Source organism: Passer domesticus, chromosome 5 (assembly GCF_036417665.1).
Source record: "Passer domesticus isolate bPasDom1 chromosome 5, bPasDom1.hap1, whole genome shotgun sequence".
Lineage (NCBI taxonomy): Eukaryota > Metazoa > Chordata > Aves > Passeriformes > Passeridae > Passer > Passer domesticus.
Genome location: NC_087478.1, coordinates 54,208,831 through 54,235,623, shown reverse-complemented (window position 1 = coordinate 54,235,623; position 26,793 = coordinate 54,208,831). Strand labels below are relative to the sequence as shown.

At 52.0% G+C, this 26,793-nt stretch overlaps 3 protein-coding genes across 3 annotated transcripts; all 3 read left to right on the top strand.

The window, feature by feature from the left end:
* The first annotated feature begins 2,729 nt into the window (after positions 1–2,729).
* LOC135301452 (inositol 1,4,5-trisphosphate receptor-interacting protein-like 1) lies at positions 2,730–4,842 on the top strand. The gene is made up of 3 exons (XM_064421607.1): positions 2,730–2,791; positions 3,168–3,304; positions 3,416–4,842. Exons 1-3 carry the CDS (start codon positions 2,730–2,732, stop codon positions 4,840–4,842), a joined length of 1,626 nt encoding a protein of 541 aa, XP_064277677.1.
* A 9,916-nt stretch (positions 4,843–14,758) lies between these two features.
* On the top strand, positions 14,759–16,871 carry LOC135301451 (inositol 1,4,5-trisphosphate receptor-interacting protein-like 1). Its single transcript, XM_064421606.1, has 3 exons — positions 14,759–14,820; positions 15,197–15,333; positions 15,445–16,871. Exons 1-3 carry the CDS (start codon positions 14,759–14,761, stop codon positions 16,869–16,871), a joined length of 1,626 nt encoding a protein of 541 aa, XP_064277676.1.
* A 2,846-nt stretch (positions 16,872–19,717) lies between these two features.
* On the top strand, positions 19,718–21,830 carry LOC135301450 (inositol 1,4,5-trisphosphate receptor-interacting protein-like 1). Its single transcript, XM_064421605.1, has 3 exons — positions 19,718–19,779; positions 20,156–20,292; positions 20,404–21,830. The coding sequence occupies exons 1-3, from the start codon at positions 19,718–19,720 to the stop codon at positions 21,828–21,830; spliced, it is 1,626 nt and encodes a 541-aa protein (XP_064277675.1).
* Positions 21,831–26,793: the final 4,963 nt, after the last annotated feature.

The following is a 26,793-nucleotide window of genomic DNA, read 5'->3' as shown; positions in this document are numbered from 1 at the left end:
GCGTAGCAGCACTATGCCCTCAACAGCAGCAGTGTCGTCTCATCATTTCTCCCCAGCACTGCATCCAGTGATGACCAGGCTGGCTACAAAGATCAAGGACCACGCAAGAGGAAAATGCTGTTATTTTCCCACCTCTTTCTTTGAGTCCATTTTGCCTCTGAGAGCTTCACCTTGTGCAAAGATGCTGATCTCAGAATGCCAGATGAGGGAATGTTTGAAAGGACCACTGGTGGTATCAACTGATCCAGGGCTGCTCCAGCCAGGTCTTCCCGCCGTGCACTACAAAGGATTGCGTTCCGATCAAGGTTCTTGACTGTCTCTGGGAGAGAGACTCCACCATCCCTGGGCAGTGTTTGGGATCAGATAATGGACGCTGTTTCTCCTTGTTCTCGCATGGGAAAACATTAGGTCAACGTTGTACCTGCAACTGTGTTGCAGCTGACCTGATATTTTGTATATATAAAGGTCTAGATTTTTAGTTTGTGTATATATAGATATATATATATATATATATATATATATCCCCTCTATTCATATTATATTCAAGAAAGCGTAACAATTACCATATGTAAGAGTAAAATATAATAAAATCAAATAATATCAACAATACTGATTATGTAACTCTTATATCGTGATGAGATTAGAAACAGTCAAATATGTAATTTTGTTTAGAGAATACAATATAGCCAATATTTAGTGCCACTCTAAGTTGTGATATGTATTCATGCTCTTAGCACATTGATAGCTGGAAAGATTTTCATAAAAGAGATACATATGTAAGACACATAACTATTACATCTTCTTTATTGCATAGAAGAATGGTTTTTGACGTAGCAGTAAAGCCATAGATGGTGTCTCTGACTGCTGGGGACACACCATGATGCTCTATAGTTAGTGCATTGACGAGTAGCAACCTGGAAACTGCTTTGCTCTTGATTCAATAAACTACAATATTCCAGAACGTGGATGGTGCAAGACTTTATTGATCTTAAGCAGACCTGTAAACATGGTAAAAGTCAAAAAGTTGTGAAGCTGGGCTTGTGAAGAGTCTCCTTGAAGTCAGCCAAATATGCAGTGCTGCACTGGTTCTAATGAGAACCAAGAAATCAAGCCCAGCTGCCCCCGGCCCCAGTGATCACAGAATCACAGAGGAGCTTGCCTTGGAGGGGTCCTTAGAAATGGTCTTGTTGCAACCCTGCTGCCAAGGGCAGGGACACCTTGCACTAGGCCAGCTTGCTCCAAGCCGTGTGCGGCCTGGCGTGGAACACGGCCAGCGATGGGGCAGCCACAGCTGCTGTGGGCAGCGCGGGCCAGGGCCTCAGCAGCCTGAGAGGCGAGAATTTCTTGCACATCTCCAGCCCAAGCCTGCCCGCTGTCAGTGGGAAGCCACTGGGCCTGGTGCTGTCCCAGCAGGCCCTTGTCCACAGCCCCTCTCAGGTCTCTGCTGGGCCTAGCGCAGGGACTGAAAGGCCGCAGGAAGGTGCCCCCGCAGAAGGCCTTGGAGAGCACTGGGGCCAGGAGTGCCACCATGAGGGCAGCAAGCAGGGCCTGCTGTGGCCGTCAGGAAAGGAGGGCAGAGGACGGGCGCTGAGGCCCTGCCAGCTGGAGCTGGGAGCTCTGGAGTGCGGCTGGCAGAGAGCCGTGGGAGATCCGTGCAGCGGCAAGGACACGGGCTTCTAGGTGCGTGAGAAAGCAGAGAAGAGCTGGAGAATGGGCACTGAAGGAGAAGGGTGTCTCCCTGTGTGCAAAAACCTTCACACCACCAGCCGTTGGATTCTGGAAAGACACAGAGGAGTCCTGTAATGTTACTGGAGTAGAGGGAGAGGCCAAGGGACATTTCCCATGGCGTGTCTGGAATTGTTGAGACTCAGGACAAGGGCGAAGCTTCCTTTTTTATCCTAATTCCCAGGTGCATCACCCTCTTTCTTCTCCCACTGCCTGCGGTATTCGGAAGGTACAGACTGCCCGAATTGCCGACTCTATGGCCCCCTCTAATATGCTCCCTCCGTTTTATATATATTTGTAACACTGCAGAAGGGACAGGAAGGGAAGGGTAGGCGCTGGGGTCACCATCAATGTAAGGGGGGGTTCCAGCTGTCTAGAGCTTACTGATGGTGCTGATGGGGTTGAGCATTTTTGGGTAGGAAGCAGGGGGAAGGCCAGCAGCACCAGCCTGTGACTCTTCAAAGGCGGTTCATCACTGCAGTCTTTGGAGCTGTGCCTGTTTCTGCACAGAAAGATCAATGTATCTGGAACTGGTGACCCAAAATGCATCTTTCTACTGCAGAACATCTTGTAATTGTGCTGGGGAACTCTTTCTGGAGCAGAAGACATGAGTGCTCTCCCAGAGGCCTGGTACACAAGTGGTTGTGGGGAAGCAAGAGGATGCTGTCATGCTCATCCTTCAGAAAAGCAGCAAGCCTGAAACCAACGTGCACCTTTTATAGACTCAGAGATTTAACTGAAGCTCAGTGCGGAGTCAAGCTTTAGACCCCATGATCCTCAAGGGTGCCTTCCACCATGGATATCTGTGAGATTGCCAATGGAGGGCCGCTGATAAGAAAGACAAGAGAAAGACCAAGAGAAGTTCTTTGAAGAAGATTCACGGAAAGGCTGGCCCTGCCACCCCAGGGCCCCTCCAAGAGTCTGAGCTGGGGTGGGGACAAAGGGCGGGGCTGGGCTGGCTGTGGTGTACTGTGCCGTCCCTGACATCATTACGCCATGTCACAATGGGGGCAGCTACACAAGGCCCCAGCAAGGTAACGCTGGCCCTGTATTGCTTGGGCAAGCGGTGAGTGCACACGTGGGGCGGGGAGGCTGGGCTGGGGACAAGGGATGGGGCAGAAATGCTGCACCCGGGGTTGGCTTTTCCCCCTGCATGCAGGGACAGCCCCTCATGGCAGAGCCTTGGGCAGGGCACCGTGCTGCTGCTGCTGCTGCTGCTGCTGCTGCTGCTGCTGCTGCTGCAGCTGCTGGAGCAGCGGAACAGGCCTGGCTTCTTGCCAGCTCTCTGGGGTCCTGTCCTTCCTGCTCCCAGATCCTTGGGATTCCCGTCCCTGCTGTCCCCAATGCCAGCTGCCTCCCTCACAGCCTCTCTCAAGGCCTTCTCTCTCCATCCTCTTGCAGACCATGGATACCTGGGTATTGTGGCTCTTGCTCTTGCAAAGTGTAGTCCAGTACCCACAGCCCGTGGGTGATGGCTTGGACAAGGCGACACGTCTGCGAATGGAGGTGCGTGCCAAGCTCCAGGAAGAGGAGAGGATTCGTCTGGAGCGGGAGGTGGAGCAGCTGGCCCTGAAGCAGGGTGTCTGGGCCTGGGGAGATCTGCTCTGCCCTGCCTGGCAGCACTGGCACGTCTGGGCTCTTGCTGGGCTCCTGCTCCTTCTCTTGGCACTGTGGTATATGTGGAGGAAAGGGAGCCTGAGGAGACAGGAGCATGAAGAAGGAAGTGATGATGTATATGAAGAGGAAGTGGAAAATGTGGATGCAAACGAAGAAGGTGTCGGAAACGAAGAAGAAGGAGACAACGACGTGGATGGGGAGGAAAACAACAATGATGATGGCAATGCACAGGAAGCCGACAATGCTGCTGCAAATGAAGAAGGTGCTGCTGCAAATGAAGAAGGTGCTGCTGCAAATGAAGTTGGCAATGAGGCTGCAAATGCAGCAAACATCAATGATGTTGGAAATGAAGCGGAAGAATACCGTGATCGTGCCGATAACTTTGGAAGAATCATAATGGAGCGCATACAGTGGCCTGAGCAGGACCTGGAAAAAGGATGCGCGTGGACAACAACCTTGATGAAGCATTTTGCATATTACTTTCGACGGGTCTTGTCCGACAGTTTCTATCCAGTGCTGCATGGAGCTATCGGGGTGGGCAGTGCCTTCGAAGGTTGGAGTCCCCGTGAGCAGGATGTTGTGTACCAGGTGCTCATACCCATGACACCTCCCCGAGGACACAGCTTCCACCTAGAGCTGGGCACTGCAGGGCAGAGGCGCTTGAGGAACTTCCACATCCGCGTGCAGCAGGAGTGCACCTGCACGAGGGAGCAGCAGGATGACAACACGCTATGCTTCCTGCACCACCCTGAGGAGGAGCTGAGGGGGTGTCAGGATCCCAGCCTCCTCGATACCCTGTGCACGGGCTGCTACCTGGATGTGCAGAAAACTGCTCGCTGGTTCTACCAGCTGGTGAAAGCAATCTGGCCGGCTTTGCCTCAGTCACACCAATGGCATTTAGTGCTGCTGCCCTCCAGACGCTCCTGCCGGTTCAAGGTGACCAATGGCACAGAAAGCTACCAGATTGAGATGCTGTTTGGGGTGCGGCAAGGCAACTCAGATGTCTTTGCAAGCAGTCAGCCTAGGCAAGCCCACACCTCAAGCACAATCTGGCCGGAGAGCTACGCCGTGGCCGAGATGAAGTTCTTCAGGTACATCGCCAGGCGGGCTCCCCCTGACAGCTTGCACCTGAAATGCCTGCAATTCTTCACTCGTCTTCAGCTGGGCTTAGGCTTCTCCACCTACACCATGAAGACCATCGTCATGCACATCCTGAGCGTCTTACCCGTGTCACAGTGGCGCAGGAGACATTTTGTGAGGCGGCTGATGGATATCAGCGAGAGTCTGCGCACGTGTGTGGAAGTGAGACGCCTCAATCACTTCATTGTGGGCAACCAGAGGCTTCCTGAGGGGATCCATTTGCCCCCAGAGGTCCTAATGGCCGGGTCGTGCAATCTCTTCCATGACCTGGTGATGGATCCGGTTGCCCACTCCCAGGCCATGAGCCAGTACGTGGATCTGCACCAGTGGTTCAAACGGATCCTTAAAAATGAACAGTGAAGGAGCTGCTCCTGCACAGAGCTGTGCTTGTGAGGCTCACACGTGGTGGCAGAGAACAGCTCTCAGTAAACGGGAAAAGAGGCTACGATGTGGGCTACAGAGGGGGAAGGGAAAACGCTGCGTAGCAGCACTATGCCCTCAACAGCAGCAGTGTCGTCTCATCATTTCTCCCCAGCACTGCATCCAGTGATGACCAGGCTGGCTACAAAGATCAAGGACCACGCAAGAGGAAAATGCTGTTATTTTCCCACCTCTTTCTTTGAGTCCATTTTGCCTCTGAGAGCTTCACCTTGTGCAAAGATGCTGATCTCAGAATGCCAGATGAGGGAATGTTTGAAAGGACCACTGGTGGTATCAACTGATCCAGGGCTGCTCCAGCCAGGTCTTCCCACCGTGCACTACAAAGGATTGCGTTCCGATCAAGGTTCTTGACTGTCTCTGGGAGAGAGACTCCACCATCCCTGGGCAGTGTTTGGGATCAGATAATGGACGCTGTTTCTCCTTGTTCTCGCATGGGAAAACATTAGGTCAACGTTGTACCTGCAACTGTGTTGCAGCTGACCTGATATTTTGTATATATAAAGGTCTAGATTTTTAGTTTGTGTATATATAGATATATATATATATATATATATATATCCCCTCTATTCATATTATATTCAAGAAAGCGTAACAATTACCATATGTAAGAGTAAAATATAATAAAATCAAATAATATCAACAATACTGATTATGTAACTCTTATATCGTGATGAGATTAGAAACAGTCAAATATGTAATTTTGTTTAGAGAATACAATATAGCCAATATTTAGTGCCACTCTAAGTTGTGATATGTATTCATGCTCTTAGCACATTGATAGCTGGAAAGATTTTCATAAAAGAGATACATATGTAAGACACATAACTATTACATCTTCTTTATTGCATAGAAGAATGGTTTTTGACGTAGCAGTAAAGCCATAGATGGTGTCTCTGACTGCTGGGGACACACCATGATGCTCTATAGTTAGTGCATTGACGAGTAGCAACCTGGAAACTGCTTTGCTCTTGATTCAATAAACTACAATATTCCAGAACGTGGATGGTGCAAGACTTTATTGATCTTAAGCAGACCTGTAAACATGGTAAAAGTCAAAAAGTTGTGAAGCTGGGCTTGTGAAGAGTCTCCTTGAAGTCAGCCAAATATGCAGTGCTGCACTGGTTCTAATGAGAACCAAGAAATCAAGCCCAGCTGCCCCCGGCCCCAGTGATCACAGAATCACAGAGGAGCTTGCCTTGGAGGGGTCCTTAGAAATGGTCTTGTTGCAACCCTGCTGCCAAGGGCAGGGACACCTTGCACTAGGCCAGCTTGCTCCAAGCCGTGTGCGGCCTGGCGTGGAACACGGCCAGCGATGGGGCAGCCACAGCTGCTGTGGGCAGCGCGGGCCAGGGCCTCAGCAGCCTGAGAGGCAAGAATTTCTTGCACATCTCCAGCCCAAGCCTGCCCGCTGTCAGTGGGAAGCCACTGGGCCTGGTGCTGTCCCAGCAGGCCCTTGTCCACAGCCCCTCTCAGGTCTCTGCTGGGCCTAGCGCAGGGACTGAAAGGCCGCAGGAAGGTGCCCCCGCAGAAGGCCTTGGAGAGCACTGGGGCCAGGAGTGCCACCATGAGGGCAGCAAGCAGGGCCTGCTGTGGCCGTCAGGAAAGGAGGGCAGAGGACGGGCGCTGAGGCCCTGCCAGCTGGAGCTGGGAGCTCTGGAGTGCGGCTGGCAGAGAGCCGTGAGAGATCTGTGCAGCAGCAAGGACACGGGCTTCTAGGTGCGTGAGAAAGCAGAGAAGAGCTGGAGAATGGGCACTGAAGGAGAAGGGTGTCTCCCTGTGTGCAAAAACCTTCACACCACCAGCGGTTGGATCCAGGAAAGACACAGAGGAGTCCTGTAATGTTATTGGAGTAGAGGGAGAGGCCAAGGGACATTTCCCATGGCGTGTCTGGAATTGTTGAGACTCAGGACAAGGGCGAAGCTTCCTTTTTTATCCTAATTCCCAGGTGCATCACCCTCTTTCTTCTCCCACTGCCTGCGGTATTCGGAAGGAACAGACTGCCCGAATTGCCGACTCTATGGCCCCCTCTAATATTCTCCCTCCGTTTTATATATATTTGTAACACTGCAGAAGGGACAGGAAGGGAAGGGTAGGCGCTGGGGTCACCATCAATGTAAGGGGGTGTTCCAGCTGTCTAGAGCTTACTGATGGTGCTGATGGGGTTGAGCATTTTTGGGTAGGAAGCAGGGGGAAGGCCAGCAGCACCAGCCTGTGACTCTTCAAAGGCGGTTCATCACTGCAGTCTTTGGAGCTGTGCCTGTTTCTGCACAGAAAGATCAATGTATCTGGAACTGGTGACCCAAAATGCATCTTTCTACTGCAGAACATCTTGTAATTGTGCTGGGGAACTCAGAATGCCAGATGAGGGAATGTTTGAAAGGACCACTGGTGGTATCAATTGATCCAGGGCTGCTCCAGCCAGGTCTTCCCGCCGTGCACTACAAAGGATTGCGTTCCGATCAAGGTTCTTGACTGTCTCTGGGAGAGAGACTCCACCATCCCTGGGCAGTGTTTGGGATCAGATAATGGATGGTGTTTCTCCTTGTTCTTGCATGGGAAAACTTTAGGTCAGCATTGTACCTGCAACTGTGTTGCAGCTGACCTGATATTTTGTATATATAAAGGTCTAGATTTTTAATTTGTATCTATATAGATATATATATCCCCTGTATTCATATTATATGCAAGAAAGCATATCAATTAGCATATGTAAGAGTAAGATATAATAAAAACCAATTATATCAACAATACCAATGATGTAACTCTTATATCGTGATGATATATGATTAGAAACAGTCAAATATGTAATTTTGTTTAGAGAATACAATATAGCCAATATTTAGTGCCACTCTAAGTTGTGATATGTATTCATGCTCTTAGCACATTGATAGCTGGAAAGATTTTCATAAAAGAGATACATATGTAAGACACATAACTATTACATCTTCTTTATTGCATAGAAGAATGGTTTTTGACGTAGCAGTAAAGCCATAGATGGTGTCTCTGACTGCTGGGGACACACCATGATGCTCTATAGTTAGTGCATTGACGAGTAGCAACCTGGAAACTGCTTTGCTCTTGATTCAATAAACTACAATATTCCAGAACGTGGATGGTGCAAGACTTTATTGATCTTAAGCAGACCTGTAAACATGGTAAAAGTCAAAAAGTTGTGAAGCTGGGCTTGTGAAGAGTCTCCTTGAAGTCAGCCAAATATGCAGTGCTGCACTGGTTCTAATGAGAAATCAAGCCCAGCTGCCCCCGGCCCCAGTGATCACAGAATCACAGAGGAGCTTGCCTTGGAGGGGTCCTTAGAAATGGTCTTGTTGCAACCCTGCTGCCAAGGGCAGGGACACCTTGCACTAGGCCAGCTTGCTCCAAGCCGTGTGCGGCCTGGCGTGGAACACGGCCAGCGATGGGGCAGCCACAGCTGCTGTGGGCAGCGCGGGCCAGGGCCTCAGCAGCCTGAGAGGCGAGAATTTCTTGCACATCTCCAGCCCAAGCCTGCCCGCTGTCAGTGGGAAGCCACTGGGCCTGGTGCTGTCCCAGCAGGCCCTTGTCCACAGCCCCTCTCAGGTCTCTGCTGGGCCTAGCGCAGGGACTGAAAGGCCGCAGGAAGGTGCCCCCGCAGAAGGCCTTGGAGAGCACTGGGGCCAGGAGTGCCACCATGAAGGCAGCAAGCAGGGCCTGCTGTGGCCGTCAGGAAAGGAGGGCAGAGGACGGGCGCTGAGGCCCTGCCAGCTGGAGCTGGGAGCTCTGGAGTGCGGCTGGCAGAGAGCCGTGGGAGATCCGTGCAGCGGCAAGGACACGGGCTTCTAGGTGCGTGAGAAAGCAGAGAAGAGCTGGAGAATGGGAGCTGAAGGAGAAGGGTGTCTCCCTGTGTGCAAAAACCTTCACACCACCAGCCGTTGGATTCTGGAAAGACACAGAGGAGTCCTGTAATGTTACTGGAGTAGAGGGAGAGGCCAAGGGACATTTCCCATGGCGTGTCTGGAATTGTTGAGACTCAGGACAAGGGCGAAGCTTCCTTTTTTATCCTAATTCCCAGGTGCATCACCCTCTTTCTTCTCCCACTGCCTGCGGTATTCGGAAGGTACAGACTGCCCGAATTGCCGACTCTATGGCCCCCGCTAATATGCTCCCTCCGTTTTATATATATTTGTAACACTGCAGAAGGGACAGGAAGGGAAGGGTAGGCGCTGGGGTCACCATCAATGTAAGGGGGTGTTCCAGCTGTCTAGAGCTTACTGATGGTGCTGATGGGGTTGAGCATTTTTGGGTAGGAAGCAGGGGGAAGGCCAGCAGCACCAGCCTGTGACTCTTCAAAGGCGGTTCATCACTGCAGTCTTTGGAGCTGTGCCTGTTTCTGCACAGAAAGATCAATGTATCTGGAACTGGTGACCCAAAATGCATCTTTCTACTGCAGAACATCTTGTAATTGTGCTGGGGAACTCTTTCTGGAGCAGAAGACATGAGTGCTCTCCCAGAGGCCTGGTACACAAGTGGTTGTGGGGAAGCAAGAGGATGCTGTCATGCTCATCCTTCAGAAAAGCAGCAAGCCTGAAACCAACGTGCACCTTTTATAGACTCAGAGATTTAACTGAAGCTCAGTGCGGAGTCAAGCTTTAGACCCCATGATCCTCAAGGGTGCCTTCCACCCTGGATATCTGTGAGATTGCCAATGGAGGGCCGCTGATAAGAAAGACAAGAGAAAGACCAAGAGAAGTTCTTTGAAGAAGATTCACGGAAAGGCTGGCCCTGCCACCCCAGGGCCCCTCCAAGAGTCTGAGCTGGGGTGGGGACAAAGGGCGGGGCTGGGCTGGCTGTGGTGTACTGTGCCGTCCCTGACATCATTACGCCATGTCACAATGGGGGCAGCTACACAAGGCCCCAGCAAGGTAACGCTGGCCCTGTATTGCTTGGGCAAGCGGTGAGTGCACACGTGGGGCGGGGAGGCTGGGCTGGGGACAAGGGCTGGGGCAGAAATGCTGCACCCGGGGTTGGCTTTTCCCCCTGCATGCAGGGACAGCCCCTCATGGCAGAGCCTTGGGCAGGGCACCGTGCTGCTGCTGCTGCTGCTGCTGCTGCTGCTGCTGCTGCTGCTGCTGCTGCAGCTGCTGGAGCAGCGGAACAGGCCTGGCTTCTTGCCAGCTCTCTGGGGTCCTGTCCTTCCTGCTCCCAGATCCTTGGGATTCCCGTCCCTGCTGTCCCCAATGCCAGCTGCCTCCCTCACAGCCTCTCTCAAGGCCTTCTCTCTCCATCCTCTTGCAGACCATGGATACCTGGGTATTGTGGCTCTTGCTCTTGCAAAGTGTAGTCCAGTACCCACAGCCCGTGGGTGATGGCTTGGACAAGGCGACACGTCTGCGAATGGAGGTGCGTGCCAAGCTCCAGGAAGAGGAGAGGATTCGTCTGGAGCGGGAGGTGGAGCAGCTGGCCCTGAAGCAGGGTGTCTGGGCCTGGGGAGATCTGCTCTGCCCTGCCTGGCAGCACTGGCACGTCTGGGCTCTTGCTGGGCTCCTGCTCCTTCTCTTGGCACTGTGGTATATGTGGAGGAAAGGGAGCCTGAGGAGACAGGAGCATGAAGAAGGAAGTGATGATGTATATGAAGAGGAAGTGGAAAATGTGGATGCAAACGAAGAAGGTGTCGGAAACGAAGAAGAAGGAGACAACGACGTGGATGGGGAGGAAAACAACAATGATGATGGCAATGCACAGGAAGCCGACAATGCTGCTGCAAATGAAGAAGGTGCTGCTGCAAATGAAGAAGGTGCTGCTGCAAATGAAGTTGGCAATGAGGCTGCAAATGCAGCAAACATCAATGATGTTGGAAATGAAGCGGAAGAATACCGTGATCGTGCCGATAACTTTGGAAGAATCATAATGGAGCGCATACAGTGGCCTGAGCAGGACCTGGAAAAAGGATGCGCGTGGACAACAACCTTGATGAAGCATTTTGCATATTACTTTCGACGGGTCTTGTCCGACAGTTTCTATCCAGTGCTGCATGGAGCTATCGGGGTGGGCAGTGCCTTCGAAGGTTGGAGTCCCCGTGAGCAGGATGTTGTGTACCAGGTGCTCATACCCATGACACCTCCCCGAGGACACAGCTTCCACCTAGAGCTGGGCACTGCAGGGCAGAGGCGCTTGAGGAACTTCCACATCCGCGTGCAGCAGGAGTGCACCTGCACGAGGGAGCAGCAGGATGACAACACGCTATGCTTCCTGCACCACCCTGAGGAGGAGCTGAGGGGGTGTCAGGATCCCAGCCTCCTCGATACCCTGTGCACGGGCTGCTACCTGGATGTGCAGAAAACTGCTCGCTGGTTCTACCAGCTGGTGAAAGCAATCTGGCCGGCTTTGCCTCAGTCACACCAATGGCATTTAGTGCTGCTGCCCTCCAGATGCTCCTGCCGGTTCAAGGTGACCAATGGCACAGAAAGCTACCAGATTGAGATGCTGTTTGGGGTGCGGCAAGGCAACTCAGATGTCTTTGCAAGCAGTCAGCCTAGGCAAGCCCACACCTCAAGCACAATCTGGCCGGAGAGCTACGCCGTGGCCGAGATGAAGTTCTTCAGGTACATCGCCAGGCGGGCTCCCCCTGACAGCTTGCACCTGAAATGCCTGCAATTCTTCACTCGTCTTCAGCTGGGCTTAGGCTTCTCCACCTACACCATGAAGACCATCGTCATGCACATCCTGAGCGTCTTACCCGTGTCACAGTGGCGCAGGAGACATTTTGTGAGGCGGCTGATGGATATCAGCGAGAGTCTGCGCACGTGTGTGGAAGTGAGACGCCTCAATCACTTCATTGTGGGCAACCAGAGGCTTCCTGAGGGGATCCATTTGCCCCCAGAGGTCCTAATGGCCGGGTCGTGCAATCTCTTCCATGACCTGGTGATGGATCCGGTTGCCCACTCCCAGGCCATGAGCCAGTACGTGGATCTGCACCAGTGGTTCAAACGGATCCTTAAAAATGAACAGTGAAGGAGCTGCTCCTGCACAGAGCTGTGCTTGTGAGGCTCACACGTGGTGGCAGAGAACAGCTCTCAGTAAACGGGAAAAGAGGCTACGATGTGGGCTACAGAGGGGGAAGGGAAAACGCTGCGTAGCAGCACTATGCCCTCAACAGCAGCAGTGTCGTCTCATCATTTCTCCCCAGCACTGCATCCAGTGATGACCAGGCTGGCTACAAAGATCAAGGACCACGCAAGAGGAAAATGCTGTTATTTTCCCACCTCTTTCTTTGAGTCCATTTTGCCTCTGAGAGCTTCACCTTGTGCAAAGATGCTGATCTCAGAATGCCAGATGAGGGAATGTTTGAAAGGACCACTGGTGGTATCAACTGATCCAGGGCTGCTCCAGCCAGGTCTTCCCGCCGTGCACTACAAAGGATTGCGTTCCGATCAAGGTTCTTGACTGTCTCTGGGAGAGAGACTCCACCATCCCTGGGCAGTGTTTGGGATCAGATAATGGACGCTGTTTCTCCTTGTTCTCGCATGGGAAAACATTAGGTCAACGTTGTACCTGCAACTGTGTTGCAGCTGACCTGATATTTTGTATATATAAAGGTCTAGATTTTTAGTTTGTGTATATATAGATATATATATATATATATATATATATATCCCCTCTATTCATATTATATTCAAGAAAGCGTAACAATTACCATATGTAAGAGTAAAATATAATAAAATCAAATAATATCAACAATACTGATTATGTAACTCTTATATCGTGATGAGATTAGAAACAGTCAAATATGTAATTTTGTTTAGAGAATACAATATAGCCAATATTTAGTGCCACTCTAAGTTGTGATATGTATTCATGCTCTTAGCACATTGATAGCTGGAAAGATTTTCATAAAAGAGATACATATGTAAGACACATAACTATTACATCTTCTTTATTGCATAGAAGAATGGTTTTTGACGTAGCAGTAAAGCCATAGATGGTGTCTCTGACTGCTGGGGACACACCATGATGCTCTATAGTTAGTGCATTGACGAGTAGCAACCTGGAAACTGCTTTGCTCTTGATTCAATAAACTACAATATTCCAGAACGTGGATGGTGCAAGACTTTATTGATCTTAAGCAGACCTGTAAACATGGTAAAAGTCAAAAAGTTGTGAAGCTGGGCTTGTGAAGAGTCTCCTTGAAGTCAGCCAAATATGCAGTGCTGCACTGGTTCTAATGAGAACCAAGAAATCAAGCCCAGCTGCCCCCGGCCCCAGTGATCACAGAATCACAGAGGAGCTTGCCTTGGAGGGGTCCTTAGAAATGGTCTTGTTGCAACCCTGCTGCCAAGGGCAGGGACACCTTGCACTAGGCCAGCTTGCTCCAAGCCGTGTGCGGCCTGGCGTGGAACACGGCCAGCGATGGGGCAGCCACAGCTGCTGTGGGCAGCGCGGGCCAGGGCCTCAGCAGCCTGAGAGGCGAGAATTTCTTGCACATCTCCAGCCCAAGCCTGCCCGCTGTCAGTGGGAAGCCACTGGGCCTGGTGCTGTCCCAGCAGGCCCTTGTCCACAGCCCCTCTCAGGTCTCTGCTGGGCCTAGCGCAGGGACTGAAAGGCCGCAGGAAGGTGCCCCCGCAGAAGGCCTTGGAGAGCACTGGGGCCAGGAGTGCCACCATGAGGGCAGCAAGCAGGGCCTGCTGTGGCCGTCAGGAAAGGAGGGCAGAGGACGGGCGCTGAGGCCCTGCCAGCTGGAGCTGGGAGCTCTGGAGTGCGGCTGGCAGAGAGCCGTGGGAGATCCGTGCAGCGGCAAGGACACGGGCTTCTAGGTGCGTGAGAAAGCAGAGAAGAGCTGGAGAATGGGCACTGAAGGAGAAGGGTGTCTCCCTGTGTGCAAAAACCTTCACACCACCAGCCGTTGGATTCTGGAAAGACACAGAGGAGTCCTGTAATGTTACTGGAGTAGAGGGAGAGGCCAAGGGACATTTCCCATGGCGTGTCTGGAATTGTTGAGACTCAGGACAAGGGCGAAGCTTCCTTTTTTATCCTAATTCCCAGGTGCATCACCCTCTTTCTTCTCCCACTGCCTGCGGTATTCGGAAGGTACAGACTGCCCGAATTGCCGACTCTATGGCCCCCTCTAATATGCTCCCTCCGTTTTATATATATTTGTAACACTGCAGAAGGGACAGGAAGGGAAGGGTAGGCGCTGGGGTCACCATCAATGTAAGGGGGGGTTCCAGCTGTCTAGAGCTTACTGATGGTGCTGATGGGGTTGAGCATTTTTGGGTAGGAAGCAGGGGGAAGGCCAGCAGCACCAGCCTGTGACTCTTCAAAGGCGGTTCATCACTGCAGTCTTTGGAGCTGTGCCTGTTTCTGCACAGAAAGATCAATGTATCTGGAACTGGTGACCCAAAATGCATCTTTCTACTGCAGAACATCTTGTAATTGTGCTGGGGAACTCTTTCTGGAGCAGAAGACATGAGTGCTCTCCCAGAGGCCTGGTACACAAGTGGTTGTGGGGAAGCAAGAGGATGCTGTCATGCTCATCCTTCAGAAAAGCAGCAAGCCTGAAACCAACGTGCACCTTTTATAGACTCAGAGATTTAACTGAAGCTCAGTGCGGAGTCAAGCTTTAGACCCCATGATCCTCAAGGGTGCCTTCCACCATGGATATCTGTGAGATTGCCAATGGAGGGCCGCTGATAAGAAAGACAAGAGAAAGACCAAGAGAAGTTCTTTGAAGAAGATTCACGGAAAGGCTGGCCCTGCCACCCCAGGGCCCCTCCAAGAGTCTGAGCTGGGGTGGGGACAAAGGGCGGGGCTGGGCTGGCTGTGGTGTACTGTGCCGTCCCTGACATCATTACGCCATGTCACAATGGGGGCAGCTACACAAGGCCCCAGCAAGGTAACGCTGGCCCTGTATTGCTTGGGCAAGCGGTGAGTGCACACGTGGGGCGGGGAGGCTGGGCTGGGGACAAGGGCTGGGGCAGAAATGCTGCACCCGGGGTTGGCTTTTCCCCCTGCATGCAGGGACAGCCCCTCATGGCAGAGCCTTGGGCAGGGCACCGTGCTGCTGCTGCTGCTGCTGCTGCTGCTGCTGCTGCTGCTGCTGCAGCTGCTGGAGCAGCGGAACAGGCCTGGCTTCTTGCCAGCTCTCTGGGGTCCTGTCCTTCCTGCTCCCAGATCCTTGGGATTCCCGTCCCTGCTGTCCCCAATGCCAGCTGCCTCCCTCACAGCCTCTCTCAAGGCCTTCTCTCTCCATCCTCTTGCAGACCATGGATACCTGGGTATTGTGGCTCTTGCTCTTGCAAAGTGTAGTCCAGTACCCACAGCCCGTGGGTGATGGCTTGGACAAGGCGACACGTCTGCGAATGGAGGTGCGTGCCAAGCTCCAGGAAGAGGAGAGGATTCGTCTGGAGCGGGAGGTGGAGCAGCTGGCCCTGAAGCAGGGTGTCTGGGCCTGGGGAGATCTGCTCTGCCCTGCCTGGCAGCACTGGCACGTCTGGGCTCTTGCTGGGCTCCTGCTCCTTCTCTTGGCACTGTGGTATATGTGGAGGAAAGGGAGCCTGAGGAGACAGGAGCATGAAGAAGGAAGTGATGATGTATATGAAGAGGAAGTGGAAAATGTGGATGCAAACGAAGAAGGTGTCGGAAACGAAGAAGAAGGAGACAACGACGTGGATGGGGAGGAAAACAACAATGATGATGGCAATGCACAGGAAGCCGACAATGCTGCTGCAAATGAAGAAGGTGCTGCTGCAAATGAAGAAGGTGCTGCTGCAAATGAAGTTGGCAATGAGGCTGCAAATGCAGCAAACATCAATGATGTTGGAAATGAAGCGGAAGAATACCGTGATCGTGCCGATAACTTTGGAAGAATCATAATGGAGCGCATACAGTGGCCTGAGCAGGACCTGGAAAAAGGATGCGCGTGGACAACAACCTTGATGAAGCATTTTGCATATTACTTTCGACGGGTCTTGTCCGACAGTTTCTATCCAGTGCTGCATGGAGCTATCGGGGTGGGCAGTGCCTTCGAAGGTTGGAGTCCCCGTGAGCAGGATGTTGTGTACCAGGTGCTCATACCCATGACACCTCCCCGAGGACACAGCTTCCACCTAGAGCTGGGCACTGCAGGGCAGAGGCGCTTGAGGAACTTCCACATCCGCGTGCAGCAGGAGTGCACCTGCACGAGGGAGCAGCAGGATGACAACACGCTATGCTTCCTGCACCACCCTGAGGAGGAGCTGAGGGGGTGTCAGGATCCCAGCCTCCTCGATACCCTGTGCACGGGCTGCTACCTGGATGTGCAGAAAACTGCTCGCTGGTTCTACCAGCTGGTGAAAGCAATCTGGCCGGCTTTGCCTCAGTCACACCAATGGCATTTAGTGCTGCTGCCCTCCAGACGCTCCTGCCGGTTCAAGGTGACCAATGGCACAGAAAGCTACCAGATTGAGATGCTGTTTGGGGTGCGGCAAGGCAACTCAGATGTCTTTGCAAGCAGTCAGCCTAGGCAAGCCCACACCTCAAGCACAATCTGGCCGGAGAGCTACGCCGTGGCCGAGATGAAGTTCTTCAGGTACATCGCCAGGCGGGCTCCCCCTGACAGCTTGCACCTGAAATGCCTGCAATTCTTCACTCGTCTTCAGCTGGGCTTAGGCTTCTCCACCTACACCATGAAGACCATCGTCATGCACATCCTGAGCGTCTTACCCGTGTCACAGTGGCGCAGGAGACATTTTGTGAGGCGGCTGATGGATATCAGCGAGAGTCTGCGCACGTGTGTGGAAGTGAGACGCCTCAATCACTTCATTGTGGGCAACCAGAGGCTTCCTGAGGGGATCCATTTGCCCCCAGAGGTCCTAATGGCCGGGTCGTGCAATCTCTTCCATGACCTGGTGATGGATCCGGTTGCCCACTCCCAGGCCATGAGCCAGTACGTGGATCTGCACCAGTGGTTCAAACGGATCCTTAAAAATGAACAGTGAAGGAGCTGCTCCTGCACAGAGCTGTGCTTGTGAGGCTCACACGTGGTGGCAGAGAACAGCTCTCAGTAAACGGGAAAAGAGGCTACGATGTGGGCTACAGAGGGGGAAGGGAAAACGCTGCGTAGCAGCACTATGCCCTCAACAGCAGCAGTGTCGTCTCATCATTTCTCCCCAGCACTGCATCCAGTGATGACCAGGCTGGCTACAAAGATCAAGGACCACGCAAGAGGAAAATGCTGTTATTTTCCCACCTCTTTCTTTGAGTCCATTTTGCCTCTGAGAGCTTCACCTTGTGCAAAGATGCTGATCTCAGAATGCCAGATGAGGGAATGTTTGAAAGGACCACTGGTGGTATCAACTGATCCAGGGCTGCTCCAGCCAGGTCTTCCCGCCGTGCACTACAAAGGATTGCGTTCCGATCAAGGTTCTTGACTGTCTCTGGGAGAGAGACTCCACCATCCCTGGGCAGTGTTTGGGATCAGATAATGGACGCTGTTTCTCCTTGTTCTCGCATGGGAAAACATTAGGTCAACGTTGTACCTGCAACTGTGTTGCAGCTGACCTGATATTTTGTATATATAAAGGTCTAGATTTTTAGTTTGTGTATATATAGATATATATATATATATATATATATATCCCCTCTATTCATATTATATTCAAGAAAGCGTAACAATTACCATATGTAAGAGTAAAATATAATAAAATCAAATAATATCAACAATACTGATTATGTAACTCTTATATCGTGATGAGATTAGAAACAGTCAAATATGTAATTTTGTTTAGAGAATACAATATAGCCAATATTTAGTGCCACTCTAAGTTGTGATATGTATTCATGCTCTTAGCACATTGATAGCTGGAAAGATTTTCATAAAAGAGATACATATGTAAGACACATAACTATTACATCTTCTTTATTGCATAGAAGAATGGTTTTTGACGTAGCAGTAAAGCCATAGATGGTGTCTCTGACTGCTGGGGACACACCATGATGCTCTATAGTTAGTGCATTGACGAGTAGCAACCTGGAAACTGCTTTGCTCTTGATTCAATAAACTACAATATTCCAGAACGTGGATGGTGCAAGACTTTATTGATCTTAAGCAGACCTGTAAACATGGTAAAAGTCAAAAAGTTGTGAAGCTGGGCTTGTGAAGAGTCTCCTTGAAGTCAGCCAAATATGCAGTGCTGCACTGGTTCTAATGAGAACCAAGAAATCAAGCCCAGCTGCCCCCGGCCCCAGTGATCACAGAATCACAGAGGAGCTTGCCTTGGAGGGGTCCTTAGAAATGGTCTTGTTGCAACCCTGCTGCCAAGGGCAGGGACACCTTGCACTAGGCCAGCTTGCTCCAAGCCGTGTGCGGCCTGGCGTGGAACACGGCCAGCGATGGGGCAGCCACAGCTGCTGTGGGCAGCGCGGGCCAGGGCCTCAGCAGCCTGAGAGGCGAGAATTTCTTGCACATCTCCAGCCCAAGCCTGCCCGCTGTCAGTGGGAAGCCACTGGGCCTGGTGCTGTCCCAGCAGGCCCTTGTCCACAGCCCCTCTCAGGTCTCTGCTGGGCCTAGCGCAGGGACTGAAAGGCCGCAGGAAGGTGCCCCCGCAGAAGGCCTTGGAGAGCACTGGGGCCAGGAGTGCCACCATGAGGGCAGCAAGCAGGGCCTGCTGTGGCCGTCAGGAAAGGAGGGCAGAGGACGGGCGCTGAGGCCCTGCCAGCTGGAGCTGGGAGCTCTGGAGTGCGGCTGGCAGAGAGCCGTGGGAGATCCGTGCAGCGGCAAGGACACGGGCTTCTAGGTGCGTGAGAAAGCAGAGAAGAGCTGGAGAATGGGCACTGAAGGAGAAGGGTGTCTCCCTGTGTGCAAAAACCTTCACACCACCAGCCGTTGGATTCTGGAAAGACACAGAGGAGTCCTGTAATGTTACTGGAGTAGAGGGAGAGGCCAAGGGACATTTCCCATGGCGTGTCTGGAATTGTTGAGACTCAGGACAAGGGCGAAGCTTCCTTTTTTATCCTAATTCCCAGGTGCATCACCCTCTTTCTTCTCCCACTGCCTGCGGTATTCGGAAGGTACAGACTGCCCGAATTGCCGACTCTATGGCCCCCTCTAATATGCTCCCTCCGTTTTATATATATTTGTAACACTGCAGAAGGGACAGGAAGGGAAGGGTAGGCGCTGGGGTCACCATCAATGTAAGGGGGGGTTCCAGCTGTCTAGAGCTTACTGATGGTGCTGATGGGGTTGAGCATTTTTGGGTAGGAAGCAGGGGGAAGGCCAGCAGCACCAGCCTGTGACTCTTCAAAGGCGGTTCATCACTGCAGTCTTTGGAGCTGTGCCTGTTTCTGCACAGAAAGATCAATGTATCTGGAACTGGTGACCCAAAATGCATCTTTCTACTGCAGAACATCTTGTAATTGTGCTGGGGAACTCTTTCTGGAGCAGAAGACATGAGTGCTCTCCCAGAGGCCTGGTACACAAGTGGTTGTGGGGAAGCAAGAGGATGCTGTCATGCTCATCCTTCAGAAAAGCAGCAAGCCTGAAACCAACGTGCACCTTTTATAGACTCAGAGATTTAACTGAAGCTCAGTGCGGAGTCAAGCTTTAGACCCCATGATCCTCAAGGGTGCCTTCCACCATGGATATCTGTGAGATTGCCAATGGAGGGCCGCTGATAAGAAAGACAAGAGAAAGACCAAGAGAAGTTCTTTGAAGAAGATTCACGGAAAGGCTGGCCCTGCCACCCCAGGGCCCCTCCAAGAGTCTGAGCTGGGGTGGGGACAAAGGGCGGGGCTGGGCTGGCTGTGGTGTACTGTGCCGTCCCTGACATCATTACGCCATGTCACAATGGGGGCAGCTACACAAGGCCCCAGCAAGGTAACGCTGGCCCTGTATTGCTTGGGCAAGCGGTGAGTGCACACGTGGGGCGGGGAGGCTGGGCTGGGGACAAGGGCTGGGGCAGAAATGCTGCACCCGGGGTTGGCTTTTCCCCCTGCATGCAGGGACAGCCCCTCATGGCAGAGCCTTGGGCAGGGCACCGTGCTGCTGCTGCTGCTGCTGCTGCTGCTGCTGCTGCTGCTGCTGCAGCTGCTGGAGCAGCGGAACAGGCCTGGCTTCTTGCCAGCTCTCTGGGGTCCTGTCCTTCCTGCTCCCAGATCCTTGGGATTCCCGTCCCTGCTGTCCCCAATGCCAGCTGCCTCCCTCACAGCCTCTCTCAAGGCCTTCTCTCTCCATCCTCTTGCAGACCATGGATACCTGGGTATTGTGGCTCTTGCTCTTGCAAAGTGTAGTCCAGTACCCACAGCCCGTGGGTGATGGCTTGGACAAGGCGACACGTCTGCGAATGGAGGTGCGTGCCAAGCTCCAGGAAGAGGAGAGGATTCGTCTGGAGCGGGAGGTGGAGCAGCTGGCCCTGAAGCAGGGTGTCTGGGCCTGGGGAGATCTGCTCTGCCCTGCCTGGCAGCACTGGCACGTCTGGGCTCTTGCTGGGCTCCTGCTCCTTCTCTTGGCACTGTGGTATATGTGGAGGAAAGGGAGCCTGAGGAGACAGGAGCATGAAGAAGGAAGTGATGATGTATATGAAGAGGAAGTGGAAAATGTGGATGCAAACGAAGAAGGTGTCGGAAACGAAGAAGAAGGAGACAACGACGTGGATGGGGAGGAAAACAACAATGATGATGGCAATGCACAGGAAGCCGACAATGCTGCTGCAAATGAAGAAGGTGCTGCTGCAAATGAAGAAGGTGCTGCTGCAAATGAAGTTGGCAATGAGGCTGCAAATGCAGCAAACATCAATGATGTTGGAAATGAAGCGGAAGAATACCGTGATCGTGCCGATAACTTTGGAAGAATCATAATGGAGCGCATACAGTGGCCTGAGCAGGACCTGGAAAAAGGATGCGCGTGGACAACAACCTTGATGAAGCATTTTGCATATTACTTTCGACGGGTCTTGTCCGACAGTTTCTATCCAGTGCTGCATGGAGCTATCGGGGTGGGCAGTGCCTTCGAAGGTTGGAGTCCCCGTGAGCAGGATGTTGTGTACCAGGTGCTCATACCCATGACACCTCCCCGAGGACACAGCTTCCACCTAGAGCTGGGCACTGCAGGGCAGAGGCGCTTGAGGAACTTCCACATCCGCGTGCAGCAGGAGTGCACCTGCACGAGGGAGCAGCAGGATGACAACACGCTATGCTTCCTGCACCACCCTGAGGAGGAGCTGAGGGGGTGTCAGGATCCCAGCCTCCTCGATACCCTGTGCACGGGCTGCTACCTGGATGTGCAGAAAACTGCTCGCTGGTTCTACCAGCTGGTGAAAGCAATCTGGCCGGCTTTGCCTCAGTCACACCAATGGCATTTAGTGCTGCTGCCCTCCAGACGCTCCTGCCGGTTCAAGGTGACCAATGGCACAGAAAGCTACCAGATTGAGATGCTGTTTGGGGTGCGGCAAGGCAACTCAGATGTCTTTGCAAGCAGTCAGCCTAGGCAAGCCCACACCTCAAGCACAATCTGGCCGGAGAGCTACGCCGTGGCCGAGATGAAGTTCTTCAGGTACATCGCCAGGCGGGCTCCCCCTGACAGCTTGCACCTGAAATGCCTGCAATTCTTCACTCGTCTTCAGCTGGGCTTAGGCTTCTCCACCTACACCATGAAGACCATCGTCATGCACATCCTGAGCGTCTTACCCGTGTCACAGTGGCGCAGGAGACATTTTGTGAGGCGGCTGATGGATATCAGCGAGAGTCTGCGCACGTGTGTGGAAGTGAGACGCCTCAATCACTTCATTGTGGGCAACCAGAGGCTTCCTGAGGGGATCCATTTGCCCCCAGAGGTCCTAATGGCCGGGTCGTGCAATCTCTTCCATGACCTGGTGATGGATCCGGTTGCCCACTCCCAGGCCATGAGCCAGTACGTGGATCTGCACCAGTGGTTCAAACGGATCCTTAAAAATGAACAGTGAAGGAGCTGCTCCTGCACAGAGCTGTGCTTGTGAGGCTCACACGTGGTGGCAGAGAACAGCTCTCAGTAAACGGGAAAAGAGGCTACGATGTGGGCTACAGAGGGGGAAGGGAAAACGCTGCGTAGCAGCACTATGCCCTCAACAGCAGCAGTGTCGTCTCATCATTTCTCCCCAGCACTGCATCCAGTGATGACCAGGCTGGCTACAAAGATCAAGGACCACGCAAGAGGAAAATGCTGTTATTTTCCCACCTCTTTCTTTGAGTCCATTTTGCCTCTGAGAGCTTCACCTTGTGCAAAGATGCTGATCTCAGAATGCCAGATGAGGGAATGTTTGAAAGGACCACTGGTGGTATCAACTGATCCAGGGCTGCTCCAGCCAGGTCTTCCCGCCGTGCACTACAAAGGATTGCGTTCCGATCAAGGTTCTTGACTGTCTCTGGGAGAGAGACTCCACCATCCCTGGGCAGTGTTTGGGATCAGATAATGGACGCTGTTTCTCCTTGTTCTCGCATGGGAAAACATTAGGTCAACGTTGTACCTGCAACTGTGTTGCAGCTGACCTGATATTTTGTATATATAAAGGTCTAGATTTTTAGTTTGTGTATATATAGATATATATATATATATATATATATATATATATATCCCCTCTATTCATATTATATTCAAGAAAGCGTAACAATTACCATATGTAAGAGTAAAATATAATAAAATCAAATAATATCAACAATACTGATTATGTAACTCTTATATCGTGATGAGATTAGAAACAGTCAAATATGTAATTTTGTTTAGAGAATACAATATAGCCAATATTTAGTGCCACTCTAAGTTGTGATATGTATTCATGCTCTTAGCACATTGATAGCTGGAAAGATTTTCATAAAAGAGATACATATGTAAGACACATAACTATTACATCTTCTTTATTGCATAGAAGAATGGTTTTTGACGTAGCAGTAAAGCCATAGATGGTGTCTCTGACTGCTGGGGACACACCATGATGCTCTATAGTTAGTGCATTGACGAGTAGCAACCTGGAAACTGCTTTGCTCTTGATTCAATAAACTACAATATTCCAGAACGTGGATGGTGCAAGACTTTATTGATCTTAAGCAGACCTGTAAACATGGTAAAAGTCAAAAAGTTGTGAAGCTGGGCTTGTGAAGAGTCTCCTTGAAGTCAGCCAAATATGCAGTGCTGCACTGGTTCTAATGAGAACCAAGAAATCAAGCCCAGCTGCCCCCGGCCCCAGTGATCACAGAATCACAGAGGAGCTTGCCTTGGAGGGGTCCTTAGAAATGGTCTTGTTGCAACCCTGCTGCCAAGGGCAGGGACACCTTGCACTAGGCCAGCTTGCTCCAAGCCGTGTGCGGCCTGGCGTGGAACACGGCCAGCGATGGGGCAGCCACAGCTGCTGTGGGCAGCGCGGGCCAGGGCCTCAGCAGCCTGAGAGGCGAGAATTTCTTGCACATCTCCAGCCCAAGCCTGCCCGCTGTCAGTGGGAAGCCACTGGGCCTGGTGCTGTCCCAGCAGGCCCTTGTCCACAGCCCCTCTCAGGTCTCTGCTGGGCCTAGCGCAGGGACTGAAAGGCCGCAGGAAGGTGCCCCCGCAGAAGGCCTTGGAGAGCACTGGGGCCAGGAGTGCCACCATGAGGGCAGCAAGCAGGGCCTGCTGTGGCCGTCAGGAAAGGAGGGCAGAGGACGGGCGCTGAGGCCCTGCCAGCTGGAGCTGGGAGCTCTGGAGTGCGGCTGGCAGAGAGCCGTGGGAGATCCGTGCAGCAGTAAGGACACGGGCTTCTAGGTGCGTGAGAAAGCAGAGAAGAGCTGGAGAATGGGCACTGAAGGAGAAGGGTGTCTCCCTGTGTGCAAAAACCTTCACACCACCAGCGGTTGGATCCAGGAAAGACACAGAGGAGTCCTGTAATGTTATTGGAGTAGAGGGAGAGGCCAAGGGACATTTCCCATGGCGTGTCTGGAATTGTTGAGACTCAGGACAAGGGCGAAGCTTCCTTTTTTATCCTAATTCCCAGGTGCATCACCCTCTTTCTTCTCCCACTGCCTGCGGTATTCGGAAGGAACAGACTGCCCGAATTGCCGACTCTATGGCCCCCTCTAATATTCTCCCTCCGTTTTATATATATTTGTAACACTGCAGAAGGGACAGGAAGGGAAGGGTAGGCGCTGGGGTCACCATCAATGTAAGGGGGTGTTCCAGCTGTCTAGAGCTTACTGATGGTGCTGATGGGGTTGAGCATTTTTGGGTAGGAAGCAGGGGGAAGGCCAGCAGCACCAGCCTGTGACTCTTCAAAGGCGGTTCATCACTGCAGTCTTTGGAGCTGTGCCTGTTTCTGCACAGAAAGATCAATGTATCTGGAACTGGTGACCCAAAATGCATCTTTCTACTGCAGAACATCTTGTAATTGTGCTGGGGAACTCAGAATGCCAGATGAGGGAATGTTTGAAAGGACCACTGGTGGTATCAATTGATCCAGGGCTGCTCCAGCCAGGTCTTCCCGCCGTGCACTACAAAGGATTGCGTTCCGATCAAGGTTCTTGACTGTCTCTGGGAGAGAGACTCCACCATCCCTGGGCAGTGTTTGGGATCAGATAATGGATGGTGTTTCTCCTTGTTCTTGCATGGGAAAACTTTAGGTCAGCATTGTACCTGCAACTGTGTTGCAGCTGACCTGATATTTTGTATATATAAAGGTCTAGATTTTTAATTTGTATCTATATAGATATATATATCCCCTGTATTCATATTATATGCAAGAAAGCATATCAATTAGCATATGTAAGAGTAAGATATAATAAAAACCAATTATATCAACAATACCAATGATGTAACTCTTATATCGTGATGATATATGATTAGAAACAGTCAAATATGTAATTTTGTTTAGAGAATACAATATAGCCAATATTTAGTGCCACTCTAAGTTGTGATATGTATTCATGCTCTTAGCACATTGATAGCTGGAAAGATTTTCATAAAAGAGATACATATGTAAGACACATAACTATTACATCTTCTTTATTGCATAGAAGAATGGTTTTTGACGTAGCAGTAAAGCCATAGATGGTGTCTCTGACTGCTGGGGACACACCATGATGCTCTATAGTTAGTGCATTGACGAGTAGCAACCTGGAAACTGCTTTGCTCTTGATTCAATAAACTACAATATTCCAGAACGTGGATGGTGCAAGACTTTATTGATCTTAAGCAGACCTGTAAACATGGTAAAAGTCAAAAAGTTGTGAAGCTGGGCTTGTGAAGAGTCTCCTTGAAGTCAGCCAAATATGCAGTGCTGCACTGGTTCTAATGAGAACCAAGAAATCAAGCCCAGCTGCCCCCGGCCCCAGTGATCACAGAATCACAGAGGAGCTTGCCTTGGAGGGGTCCTTAGAAATGGTCTTGTTGCAACCCTGCTGCCAAGGGCAGGGACACCTTGCACTAGGCCAGCTTGCTCCAAGCCGTGTGCGGCCTGGCGTGGAACACGGCCAGCGATGGGGCAGCCACAGCTGCTGTGGGCAGCGCGGGCCAGGGCCTCAGCAGCCTGAGAGGCGAGAATTTCTTGCACATCTCCAGCCCAAGCCTGCCCGCTGTCAGTGGGAAGCCACTGGGCCTGGTGCTGTCCCAGCAGGCCCTTGTCCACAGCCCCTCTCAGGTCTCTGCTGGGCCTAGCGCAGGGACTGAAAGGCCGCAGGAAGGTGCCCCCGCAGAAGGCCTTGGAGAGCACTGGGGCCAGGAGTGCCACCATGAGGGCAGCAAGCAGGGCCTGCTGTGGCCGTCAGGAAAGGAGGGCAGAGGACGGGCGCTGAGGCCCTGCCAGCTGGAGCTGGGAGCTCTGGAGTGCGGCTGGCAGAGAGCCGTGGGAGATCCGTGCAGCGGCAAGGACACGGGCTTCTAGGTGCGTGAGAAAGCAGAGAAGAGCTGGAGAATGGGCACTGAAGGAGAAGGGTGTCTCCCTGTGTGCAAAAACCTTCACACCACCAGCCGTTGGATTCTGGAAAGACACAGAGGAGTCCTGTAATGTTACTGGAGTAGAGGGAGAGGCCAAGGGACATTTCCCATGGCGTGTCTGGAATTGTTGAGACTCAGGACAAGGGCGAAGCTTCCTTTTTTATCCTAATTCCCAGGTGCATCACCCTCTTTCTTCTCCCACTGCCTGCGGTATTCGGAAGGTACAGACTGCCCGAATTGCCGACTCTATGGCCCCCGCTAATATGCTCCCTCCGTTTTATATATATTTGTAACACTGCAGAAGGGACAGGAAGGGAAGGGTAGGCGCTGGGGTCACCATCAATGTAAGGGGGGGTTCCAGCTGTCTAGAGCTTACTGATGGTGCTGATGGGGTTGAGCATTTTTGGGTAGGAAGCAGGGGGAAGGCCAGCAGCACCAGCCTGTGACTCTTCAAAGGCGGTTCATCACTGCAGTCTTTGGAGCTGTGCCTGTTTCTGCACAGAAAGATCAATGTATCTGGAACTGGTGACCCAAAATGCATCTTTCTACTGCAGAACATCTTGTAATTGTGCTGGGGAACTCTTTCTGGAGCAGAAGACATGAGTGCTCTCCCAGAGGCCTGGTACACAAGTGGTTGTGGGGAAGCAAGAGGATGCTGTCATGCTCATCCTTCAGAAAAGCAGCAAGCCTGAAACCAACGTGCACCTTTTATAGACTCAGAGATTTAACTGAAGCTCAGTGCGGAGTCAAGCTTTAGACCCCATGATCCTCAAGGGTGCCTTCCACCATGGATATCTGTGAGATTGCCAATGGAGGGCCGCTGATAAGAAAGACAAGAGAAAGACCAAGAGAAGTTCTTTGAAGAAGATTCACGGAAAGGCTGGCCCTGCCACCCCAGGGCCCCTCCAAGAGTCTGAGCTGGGGTGGGGACAAAGGGCGGGGCTGGGCTGGCTGTGGTGTACTGTGCCGTCCCTGACATCATTACGCCATGTCAC